Source organism: Esox lucius, chromosome 24, assembly GCF_011004845.1.
Source record: "Esox lucius isolate fEsoLuc1 chromosome 24, fEsoLuc1.pri, whole genome shotgun sequence".
Lineage (NCBI taxonomy): Eukaryota > Metazoa > Chordata > Actinopteri > Esociformes > Esocidae > Esox > Esox lucius.
Genome location: NC_047592.1, coordinates 29,443,261 through 29,456,413, shown reverse-complemented (window position 1 = coordinate 29,456,413; position 13,153 = coordinate 29,443,261). Strand labels below are relative to the sequence as shown.

Here is a 13,153-nt window from a genome sequence, read left to right as displayed (position 1 = left end):
AGCCCAGTCTCCGAAGGGAGGGGATCATGCTCTGCTTCAGTATGTCACAGTGGCATTCATGGTTCCCTCAATGAACTGTGCCAGCAGCACTCATGCAGCCCCATACCATGACACTCCCACTGTAGGCAAGACACACTTGTCTTTGTACTCCTCACGCACATTACACAATCTGAACCATCATCAATCATCAAACCACAAGACATGGTTCCAGTAATCCATGTCCTTAGTCTGCTTGTCTTCAGCAAACTGTTTGTGAGCTTTCTTGTGCATCATCTTTAGAAGAGGCTTCCTTATGGGATGAGAGCCATGCAGACCAATTTGATGCAGTGTGCGGCATATGGTCTGAGCACTGACAGGCTGACCCCCCACCCCTTCAAACTCTGGCAGCACACGTCTATTTCTGAAAGATAACCTCTGGATATGACGCTGAGCATGTGCACTCAACTTCTTTGGTTGACCATGGCGAGGCCTGTTCTGAGTGGAACCTGTCCTGTTAAACCACTTGGCCACCGTGCTGCAGCTCAGTTTCAGGGTCTCAGGATCTTCTTATAGCCTAGACCATCATTATGTAGAGCAACAATTATTTTTTTCAGATCCTCAGAGAGTTCTTTGCCATTAGGTGCTATGTTGAACTTCCAGGGACCAGTATGAGGGAGTGAGAGCGATAACACCAAATTTAAAACACCTTCTCCCCATTCACACCTGAGACCTTGTAACACTAATGAGTCACATGACACCGGGGAGGGAACATTTTCACTTACCGGTGTACTCACTTTTTTTGCCAGCGGTTTAGGCATTAATGGTGTGTTGTGTTAATTTGAGGGGACAGCAAATGTACACTGTTATACAAGCTGTACATACACTACTTTACATTGTAGCAAAGTGTCATGTCTTCAGTGTTGTCACATGAAAAGATAATCAAATATTTACAAAAATGTGAGGGGTGTACTCACTTATTTGAAATACTATACATTATACTATATTTGCATACCTTGAGTTGTAAGGAGTAGTTATAGACCTGTTTTTGAATCATATAACACCTCCATGAAGATATACAATTATATTGGACTTTTCCACAGGCATTAACCTGGTACCTTTGTGGTAGCCATGCCTAGTGGGTCTAGATAATTTAAATAGGAAAGCCTCAAAGCAAAAAATAAATGTAGTCTTCCAATTATTATGATCATCTGAAATTGTTAATTGTTGATAGTCCTGTTGCATGGTTAAAATAAACACTGATTAAATTAATCCATGCATAGACTAGAGTCTCAGAATTGTCCACAATGGTCACAATCGCCTGGTCAAAACATTAGGACAACACCACATATTAAGGGGGAGAAATTAAAAGGAACTATTGGTTATGGGGGAAGACATACTGTAACTAAATTTAGATAGAAGTTCCAGATATGTAGGGAATTAGGGACATTAGTCTAGAAAATTCCTTTAAATAAGAAGGGGAGGAATGGTAGGAATAAGATGACAATCTGGGACTAAGGGTGCAAGGGAAGAGAAGGAGTAGCAAGGAAAACACCTATCATTCTCCCAACCAGAAAACTAAAACTGTACCCCTTTTCAGCCCCTTGAAAAAGTGCATAGTCAGGGTTGAGGTCTGTTCCATTTCCAGTGTTCATATTCAGAACATACACTAAAGCATACAAAAACATTGATCAGAAATGTGACAATTTATTTCAGTAAGTATTTTTTTAATTTAATTTATTATTATTCATGTTGTCACATTCATTTCCTGAATTTGTTTAGTAAGGAAAAACCCTCAACCATGAATTATTAATGTACATATGTTGCCAGAAGTAATGAGATAGAGCCTTGAGAGCTACTTTGGTTTAATCTACAAAATGTCTGCCTGAATTGTCTGCATGATTTACTGGAGTGGGTGGACACAGATTACGCCTAGTCCTCGACTAAAAAGTCAAGCTCAATGGAAATCTTTTAGTTCTGGGCTAGGGTTAAATTGTGTCTGCAAAACCGGCCAAATTAGTTTTTATAATTTTACACATTCAATGTGGGATAACCCTAACTCTATAAACAGAATTTGGTTGAGTGATTTGTCTAATTTCATCTACAGTGGATATAAAAAGTCTACACACCCCTGTGTAAATGATGAAGGGAATTATGAATTGTTCCAAATACCAGGCAATTTTGGCACAAAACATTCAGGCGTCCGTTACAAAGCTGAAGATGAAGTTCACCTTACAGCACTACAACGACCCAAAGCACACATCCAAATCCACAAAAGCATGGCTTCACCAAAAGAAGATTAACGTTTTGGAATGGCCCAGCTAGAGCCCAGACCAGAATCCAATTGAACATCTGTGGGGTGATCTGAAGAGGTCTGTGCACAGAAGATGTCCTCGCAATCGGACAGATTTGGAGCGCTTTTGCAAAGAAGAGTGGGCAAACATGGCCACGTCAAGATGTGCCATGCTAATAGACTCCTACCCAAAAAGACGGAGTGCTGCAGTAAAATCAAAAGGTGCTTCAACAAAGTATTAGTTTAAGGGTGTACACACTTATGCAACCCGGTTATTGTGAGTTTTTTGGTTGTTGTTGTTTTCCCTCAAAGATTTCAGTTTGTTGTTCAATTGAATTGTTCACGTTATAGGTCAAATTAAAGGTGAAAATAATTCTGACATGATTTATCTTTTTCTCATTCTTTTACTTTACAAGAACCTGACATTTTAACAGGGGTGTGTAGACTTTTTATATCCACTGTATGCACTTTGTCATGCAAGTTCACTCGCCTTGTTGCCTGTCCTCCATTAACTTTTAATGTTTTCATAAGGGCCGCATAGAAAAATGTATGGAGGAGAATGTTTGGAAGAGAACTAAAGTAATTGAAAATGGCTTTAGTCTTGATTAAAGTGTTGACATGAAAAGGTTAGTTAGCTAGGAAATGTACTCTTCCAATTATCTAGTTAATCTAAATTTGTTAACTATTGATAGTCCTATTCCATGGTATAAATAAGCATTGTTTTAATGAATACATGCATGGAGTCTCGGAATTGTCCACAATGGTCACATATAATTTTACATATTTAATTTGGGCTAACCCTTAACCCTATACAAATAATTTGGTTGAGTCATTTGTCTCATTTCATGTTTGCACATTTTCATGCAAATTCTCATTTGAGACCATTATAAATTATTTATATATCATGCAATATGCTAGGATTGTACTGTCTAGATAGAGATGGGTAACTCAAATTCTTGGGGGCTTGATTGCATCAAACGTTTGTCCCTGCCCAAGCTAAGACACTTGCCTAATTAATTTAACTTAATCATGGTTTTCAGTCTAGGAAAAGTGTGACACCACCAAACCATTTGTCCATTTGCCTTTTAAGTGAAGGTAAATTTAATCAAGAAAAAGAAAATGTATGGAAAATCTATTTCAATCAATGTTTAGATGTTTCAAAATGAGATTTGTTTCAAGTTGCTTTGATAATTGAGGTGACAAATTATTCAATGGTCGATAAAAAATCTGACATTTGAGATAACTGAGAATGGAATTTTATAGGTAAATACAGTAAACATACAGTCACGTACAACTGGTGCCCTAACCCGGTTTGCAATAACTTATTACAACTCGCGTTGAGTATTGCTGCGCTGTGCTGACTAAACAAAGACTAATTAGATCTTTACAGTATCTCTGAAAGAAAGAATATGGGCCTTCAAATGGGTATACAGTGGATATAAAAAGTCTACACACCCCTGTTAAAATTCCATGTTCTAGTAATGTAAAAGACTGAGACAAAGATAAATCATGTCAGAACGTTTTCCACCTTTAATGTGACCTATAACGTGAACAATTCAATTGAAAAACAAACTGAAATCTTACAGGGGGAAAATTAAAAATTAAAACCTTACAATAACCTGGTTGCACAAGTGTGCACCCCTTTTATAGACTTTTTATATCCACTGTATGTATATTACCAGTGGAATGTGTTGATGAGCAATACATTTACAATAAGGCAAATAGAGGAGGGCAGACATTTCACAAGTATTAGGTATAGTGTATGTTACAGGTGGAATAATAGTTGTTCGGGTACAAATGGCAACTTCAAAATGCACAGCATGTGCACCCAAAATACAGATATAGCACCAATGAGGTCCCGAGGTAGACATGCGTGTGTAACAACTGTAAAAATGCAAACACAATGGCAATTCTAAATGTGTAAAGAGGCAAACTGAATATACTGTATATGTACTGTATGTGCAACTTAAATGCAGAGATAGTAGCGGTGAGGTAGACGCGTACCTGTAACAACTGAAAACGTTCATTATCAGGCATAGCAAGACTGTCTGTGTAGTACAAGGGAGTAGTGCAACAAGGTCCCTGAGATGCGGGGGGGTTATGGTATGGCATCACATCAGTCTCAAAACTCAAGCGCACGCACCTGCGACTTCCAGAATAATACATTGAGTTGAGAGAGCAGAAACACAAGCTGCGCGTGCAGAGGATCAAACTTGCATGCACGCCGGTGCCACTTCGAGAATAAAAAAAACAGTAGAAAGAGCAGAAAGTGACGTTGAGAGAGCAGAAACACAAGCCGCGTGAGTGAAGGACCAGTATTTTTATTGATCCGGCTCAGGTGAACCAGAGATTAACCAGAGAAGTTAATTTTGGCTCTCAAAACCGCTCTTCGTTCAGTATATATATTTCCTAATCACCCTTTATTCCAAATATGATTATGCAAATTTTTCTAATCAGCCCATATTATCTAATGGCTATAATTACATGTGCTGGCCTTAGTAAAGCTGCTCTTTCACTGAAAATTATGCATTGAATCCTAGCAGGTTCCATGCATTAAAGAAATACGTGCAAAATCTTGTTAACAATGCATAATTTTCAGTGAAAGATAAATTAACAATTAAAAGTGTTACTTTCCACAGCTTTTGTGTTGAAAAAAATGTATATTGAAAGAACAGTAGAACAGATCACAATAGAACACAATTCACATTAACTTTTAATGTAAAATGGTTAAAGGAAAATATTATTACCAGTTCAACATGGCATTTGTTCTAATCGTTGGCCAAACTATAAACATGTCTCAAAGTTCAACAGATGAGGAACTATTGTTTTATACAGGGTTGTCCTGCTTGGAAGAACATAAGCTGGATTTCGAACATGACAGAAGCTTCTGAATCCCTTGTCCTCAACAATGATATGGTTGTAAATCTCTGGCAACCATTTTAACCGTTTCTTCATCTATCATCTTCTTCTTTGATGAGGTAATGGCCTTTCGGATGTACTGGCCTATGGAGGGCTGGGTGGTAGTTTTACATTTTTTGTCTGGTAACTGCATGCACTTGCAGCACTGGATGTAGTTGCAGAGGTTGTAGCTGTGGTAGAGAAATAGCTAGCATCAGGTAACACACTAACAGCAACTTTCAGCTGTGGCAGCAGGACTGTTGGATGTTTCGTTTGCCTGTGGAGATTGTTGGTGGAGCCAGAACGAATTGAAACTGCATACTGCATTTCCAAATCTGAGGTATTTTAGGAGTGTCACCCATGTTGACATCCTAGCTACTGAGTCTTTTCGAGGGTGTCACACAATATTTTGATGTAGGCTGTATACACAAAAGCAATAATTGAACGAATTCACAGATGTACAGTGTATATTACAAGATGGTAATACGAATTAACATTTTACAAAATTGTTTTAAAAGTTTTTGAGTTATTTTAATATTATTAAAGTTTATATGTACATTGATGAATATCTAATTCCGTCATGGGCCAATTACAACATCAGTCAAGGGTTATGTCTTACTTAAAGGGTCCACGGTTCAGGGTATTCCTTTGGAATTATATTTTTGTTCAACATTTTTAATTAACAGTTTATTTAAAAAATTGTGGTTTACGGCAAATGCCTTTTGTAAATGTCTTCTTTTAACACAACTTGCCTCAAACATATATAAGAGCCAAATTAACGGCTCTATTTTGTTTGCGAGTCGGCTCCCATCATTCACCAAAAAGAGACATTCGTTTGCGAACAACCCATCACTAGAGAGCAGGGGTTTCGAGAAGGCGCAGGTCTATTTTGAAATTCCATGCCACGATGTCTGAGCTCTCATAATGTTTATACTCTTGCGTGACTGGTCATTCACTCACACGGCTTGGGTTTTTGCTGTTTCACTTTCTGTTCTCTCTACTGAATTTTTTTCTCTCTAAGTGGCACCGGCCCTCTGCAAGCACAGCTTGTGTTTCCAGCGACCCATGCACTCAGATGCAGAAACAGTGCAAAAGCAGAAGCGCCTGCAAGAAATCTATGTAGTCATCAAAGAGACACACCACAACGTTGGCTGAGTTGAAGCCTTCTCATATACAATAAGCCAACCAATCATTGCACCAGTGCAATCAAATGGATGCCGAAACACCAGGGTGTTAGGGACCCATGGATCCCACATCAACAAACTAAGGCCTGCAGTTGGAAAATCCGCAGACAACAACCCTATGCATTAACAGCAATTTACAAATAACGCAAAAACACTAAAAGCACTCCATTTAAACATGTATCGAGATGCAAATGCAAACGGCAGCGAGCATAAGTCAGCTAGTAACGAACACATTTCAGCCATTACAACAACATCCAGCACCGAAACTATAATGCAGACATCCAAGCTCCTATACGAACAGCATGCACACCATTAAGGCCCGTCCAATGTACCTTCGCATTCATAGCGCAAAACATGCATACTACAGACCTCAACGCCTATCACCGCAGAACATAGAGTTAAGATTCCCACAATTACAACCCACCAGTACCATCATACATGCAATACATAACATTTGAATATCATCAAAAAGTTGATTTATTTCAGTAATTCCATTCAAAAAGTGAAACTTGTATAATTTATACATTCATTCCACACAGACTGATATATTTCAAGTGTTTATTTCTTTTCATTTTGATGATTATAACTGACAATGAATGAAAACCCCAAATTCAGCATCTAAGAAAATTTGAATATTGTGAAAAGGTTCAAAATTGAAGACACCTGGTGCCACACTCTAATCAACTAATTAACCCAAAACACCTGCAAATGCCTTTAAATGGTCTCTCAGTCTAGTTCTGTAGGAAAAGATGTGCAAAAAGTGTACAAGCAATAGGGATAACCACACCCTGGAGAGGATTGTGAAACAAAACCCATTGAAAAATGTGGGGGAGATTCACAAAGAGTGGAGTCAGTGCTTCAAGAACCACCATGCACAGACATATGCAAGACATGGGTTTCAGCAGTCGCATTCCTTGTGTCAACCCACTCTTGAACAAGACACAAGCGTCAGAAGCGTTTCGCTTGGGCTAAAGACAAAAAGGACTGGACTGCTGCCGAGTGGTCCAAAGTTATGTTCTCTGATGAAAGTACATTTTGCATTTCCTTTGGAAATCAAGGGTCCCAGAGTCTGGAGGAAGAGAGGAGAGGCACAGAAACCACCTTGCTTGAAGTCCAGTGTAAAGTTTCCACAGTCAGTGATGGTTTGGGGTGTCACGTCATCTGCTGGTGTAGGTCCACTGAGTCTTCTGAGGTCCAAGGTCAACGCAGCCGTCTACCAAGAAGTTTTAGAGCACTTCATGCTTCCTGCTGCTGACCAACTTTATGGAGATGCAGATTTAATTTTCCAACAGGACTTGGCATCTACACACAGTGCCAAAGCTACCAGTACCTGGTTTAAGGACCATGGTATCCCTTAAAGAGGAAGATGCGCTATACCAGACCCAACAATGCAGAAGAGCTGAAGGCCACTATCAGAGCAACTTGGGCTCTCATAACACCTGAGCAGTGCCACAGACTGATTGACTCCATGCCACGCCGCATTGCTGCAGTAATACAGGCAAAAGGAGCCCCAACAAAGTATTGAGGGCTGTACATGCTCATACTTTTCATGTTCATACTTTTCAGTTGGCCAACATTTCTAAAAATATTTTTTTTGTATTCATCATAATCTTCTTCCGCTTATACCCGGGGCCGGGTCACGGGGGCAGCAGTCTAAGCAGAGATGCCCAGACTTCCCTCTCACTAGACACTTCCTCCAACTCTTCCAGGGAGACACTGAGGCGTTCCCAGGCCAGCCGGGAGACATAGTCCCTCCAGCGTGTCCTAGGTCTTACCCGGGGTCTCTTCCCGGTGGGACGGGCCTGGAACACCTTCCCGGGAAGGCGTTCAGGAGGCATCCGGAACAGATGCCCAAGCCACCTCAGCTGACCCCTCTCGATGTGGAGGAGCAGCGGCTCTACTCTGAGCTCCTCCCTGGTGATCGAGCTTCTCACCCTATCTCTAAGGGATCACCCAGCCACCCTGCGGAGAAAGCTCATTTTGGCCGCCTGTCTCTGGGATCTTGTCCTTTCGGTCATGACCATAGGTGAGAGTAGGAACGTAGATTGACTGGTAAATCGAGAGCTTCGGCTTGAGGCTCAGCTCTTTCTTTACCACGACAGACCAATACATCAATACAGCAAGCCACCCTTTTCCAACTGAGGACCATGGCCTCGGATTTGGAGGTACTGATTTTCATCCCAACCACTTCACACTCGGCTGCAAACCGTCCCAGTGCATGCTGAAGGTCCTGGTTTGAAGGGGCCAACAGGACAACATCATCCGCAAAGAGCAGAGACGAAATCGTGTGGTCCCCAAACCTGACACCCTCCGGCCCCTGGCTGCCCCTAGAAATTCTGTCCATAAAAATTACGAACCAAACCGGCGACAAAGGGCAGCCCTGCCGGAGTCCAACATGCACTGGGAACAAGTCTGACTTACTGCCGGCAATGCGAATCAAGCTCCTGCTTCAGTCGTACAGGGACCTGACAGCCCTTAGCAAAGGACCCAGGACCCCATACTCCCGAAGCACCCTCCACAGGAGGCCGCGAGGGACACAGTCAAATGCCTTCTCCAAATCCACAAAACACATGTTGGTAGGGCACTGTTTCCCTCTCCTGAGGTGCCGGACGGTTTGCCAGAATCTATTCGAGGCCAGCCGATAGTCCTTCTCCATGGCCTCACCAAACTCCTCCCAGTCCCGAGTTTTTGCCTCCACAACCACCCGGGCTGCAGTCCACTTGGCCTGTCGGTACCCATCAGCCGCCTCAGGAGTCCCACAATCCAACCAGGCCTGATAGGACTCCTTCTTCAGCTTGACGGCATCCCTTACTTCCTGTATCCACCACCGGGTTCGGGGATTGCCGCCTCGACAGGCACCGGAGACCTTACGGTGTTGGGGAAGTTTCTGAAGCCTGATGCATTCTTACTGATTAAAGGACTTGAGTCCCATTGTTTAGATAGGTAGAGGAATGTGGGGGATCTGGTATTTGCCAAGGGGGTATCATTGACTGGTATCAGCTGATGAAATGGTTACTCTTTATCTCCTCATCTGTATATTTCATCAGGGCATCTATTGTCTGTTCGGGTTCGGTTGGAACTCTAAGAATTGAAAAAGTTACTTATGGCAGGAAGGAGAGCTGTCCTTTGTGTGAAGTTTAGGTTATAATGGAACAAAGGGAATGTGTCCTGTTGAGCTGGATTGTGCAGGATTTTGTCACACCCCTTTTTCTATGTAATAAATGTGCATGTTTTGAGTCAGAGACTCCTCAGACGATTATGTGTGTAAGCGGTTGACGCGTCTCTCTTATTTGCAAATATTAAATGAACTGTTAATTTGTGCCAAGAGTATTTCGTCTCTGTACTTCCTCCTAAAAGAGTTCTGATCGATAAAATTACCATCACAACGCCCACAGCTCCGAGAGGCCGCTTCGACAATGGCGGTGGAGAACATGGTCCACTCGGACTCAATATCTCCAGCCTCCCTCGGGATCCAGTCGAAGCTCTGCCGGAGGTGGGAGTTAAAGATCTCTCTGACAGGAGTCTGTCCAGCTTCCTCCCCCGCCATCAGATCCAACTCACCACCAGGTGGTGATCAGTTGACAGCTCCGCCCCTCTCTTCACCAGAGTGTCCAAGACATACGGCCGCAGGTCAGATGAAACGACAACAAAGTCTATCATCGACCTACGGCCTAGGGTGTCCTGGTGCCACGTGCACTGATGGACACCCTTATGCTTGAACATGGTGTTCGTTATGGACAAACTGTGACTAGCACAGAAGTCCAATAACTGAACACCGCTCGGGTTCAGATCAGGGGGGCCGTTCCTCCCAATCACGCCCCTCCAGGTGTCACTGTCGTTGCCCAAGTGGGCGTTGAAGTCCCCCAGTAGAACTATAGAGTCCCCAGTCGGAGCACTTTCCAGCACCCCTCCCAGAGACTCCAAGAATGTCGGGTACTCTGCACTGCCGTTCGGCCTGTAGGCACAAACAACAGTGAGAGACCTATCCCCGACCCGTAGGCGCAGGGAAACGACCCTCTCGTTCACCGGGGTAAACTCCAACACATGGCGGCAGAGCTGGGGAGCTATAAGCAAACCCACACCAGCCCGCCGCCTCTCACCATGGGCAACTCCAGAGTGGTGAAGAGTCCATCCTCTCTCAAAGAGACCCTGCAGGTGTGTTTTTTTTGTATTGTTCTTAAGTAATATTCTAATTTTCAGAGATACTGAATTTGGGATTTTCATTAGTTGTCAGTTATAATCATCACAATTAAAAGAAACATTTGAAATATATCAGTCTGTGTGTAATGAATGAATATAATATACAAGTTTCACTTTTTGAATGGAATTACTGAAATAAATCAACTTTTTAATGATATAATATTTTATGACCAGCATCTGTAATGTGGGAATGTTGCAGGTAAATAACGCACCTGTCCTTCTGAACCATTAATTGAAACATGCACCGATCCCTAGACAACAAGACAACACAGCAACCATACTCGCAAGTTGGAGTGGCTCCCCTTGATGAGAAAGAGTAGCAAAACCAAATAGACCGAAATGCAGAAGCGTAAAAACACAGTAATCACATTTAGCTAGAGTGGGAACAGTTATAGCATATTATTCCATAAGTCCCCTAAGAGAAGACACCCCCAATACAACAAAGAAATATCAAAGTTCAAAATCACCTCAATCGCAAAAAACTGTCAAAACAGCAAAGGACCTTGAGCAGACCTTGGCAGGGATCACCAAAGCATGCCATCCAGCTACCGAGCTACTGAGAACCAATGGTCCACAATAAGACATGTCAGGCCAATAGCCTGATAAATCCTGCCAGCAAGACCCAGGACAGAATTAATGAAATTAATGAAACCATTTTCATACACAGACACACACTCAATCAAGGAATAACACCCATTACCCACTACAATCCGATGCCAAACACATGGGCGTAGAAGCCTTGTGTCTTTCCGCTGAAAATCTGCTGGGTGTCCACACAACACACTGCATGGAATCCAACTTGTTCATCTTCCGTAGAAAGTAGAAAAATCCATCGGAAGAGAAACGCATAGGAGCACAACCACACAGGCACACAACTCCTCCAAATCCTGTGATCGGCCAATATCGAAATTAGGATTGGTCTGGCAAATGAAACCTCCAACTGAGCGCTGCGATAACAACCCCGACCTCTGTAGCTTATACAGATGTGAACCAGGACATAGATAAGAAAGGATAATCGCAAACAACTCCAAAATTTAGCAACCACATGCAAGATGACCACAGGAATAGCAAGCAGAGAGAGTACCCTAACTGACTTAAATAGACCGCTATGCAAACTCTGGTAGGCGTGATTCCAGTGTCAGCAGATGCATGGCTGAGGCCCACTCGGCATTGCCTAGAGACCACTTGACATGTTTCAGCCTCCTAAAAGAGGAAACCAGGATTTGGTTCAAATGCCTCATGTGACCAGAGTTTGTAGGCAGTTCCGAAAACATTGATGCTATTGACTGGCCCTCACATTCCCCAGACCTGAATCCAATTGAGAACCTCTGGGACGTTATTTATTGGCGCATCCGACGTAGCTAAATAGCGCCACAGACTGTCTAGGAGCTTACTGATGCCCTGATCCAGGTCTGAGAGGAGATCCTGCAGGACACCATCCGCTGTCTCATCAGGAGCATGCCCAGACATTATCGGGAGGGCATACAAAGGGACGGCCATATACACCACAGAGTCACATTATGAGTTGCCGTGATGAAATTCACGCAAGTTGGAACAGCCTGTGATTTAAATTGTTGACTTAGATTTTCACTTTGAATTTGGTTTCCATTGACCGTTGTTACATAATTTTGTTCTCAATTAATTTCATAATGTACAGTAAAGATTTTGATCTTTCCTCTCTTAATTTCTTTCATCAAGACCTGATGTGTGAATAAAATGTTCCCTTAATTTTTAGAGCAGTGTACATTTGTTCACACACACACCAGTTGAAACATACGCAGACCATATGTTGAAAACATACACCAGTTGAAACATATACCTACTGTAGTTGTGGTGGCTCCTTTGTAACAATCTGTTTAGTCGTTTTTTACAACCCTTTGGGAGCTGGTATGACCTAGTTGCAGATCTACTCATCTACATCAATATTTATTTACCTTAATGTATATAATTCAGTAAATATGGCCCTCGTATTGAATTTAAAAATGCTCATACATATTCAAACCGCACAAAACCACTAAAATATTTCTCAGACCCATACTGTCATTAACAGCTCTGTGAATTTACCTACAGCTACGTCTGATACCACATCACTATTTTACATAATCATAGCAGCTCATATGTCCACTCCACTCAAGTAAAGTTATTAACTTTTTTTATAAGTTACTTATTGGTAAATATGTTTGATAGATGTGTGGGTTTTATATATTCTCTCACTGTCCATTGACACCAGTTATTTTTAATGTTATGGTGGTAACATTCATTCCATTCCCTAAGACAGAATATCTAGATCTACCTTTTCTCCTCTTTCCCCCAGGTCGCCCTTCTCTCCCCTTAAGCCTGGCAACCCCTGCAAAATACAACTCTAGTTCAGTACTGCTGCTCTGGTGAGTGACTTGATCTAAGAACAGTCCAGACAGAACATTCAAGGAGGTTCAATTCTCTCTCTGACAATGTTACACCCCTAGAAAGTCGAGCAGATAAACAGAGGAAGAAGGTAAAGACAGGGTCAGTGAAACAGACACAGATACACATTGGTGTACAACTGATTATGGTGGACATACAAGTACTCAATGAGCAGGAGAGACTAATAATGCTATTTTGA

The 13,153-nt window shown here is 42.1% G+C and overlaps 1 protein-coding gene across 10 annotated transcripts in view; it reads right to left on the bottom strand.

The window, feature by feature from the left end:
- Nucleotides 1-13,153, bottom strand: part of LOC105008546 (collagen alpha-1(XXV) chain) — a 388,822-nt gene that overhangs the window by 20,289 nt on the left and 355,380 nt on the right. For 9 of the 10 annotated variants that reach the window (XM_020044365.2, XM_020044363.2, XM_020044369.2 and 6 more), the window contains one exon: nucleotides 12,845-12,898. The exons of the other annotated variant lie outside the window; for it this stretch is intronic. In XM_020044365.2, the coding sequence (XP_019899924.1) occupies nucleotides 12,845-12,898 (54 nt within the window). The remainder of the gene's footprint in view (nucleotides 1-12,844; nucleotides 12,899-13,153) is intronic. 10 annotated transcript variants of the gene reach the window in all.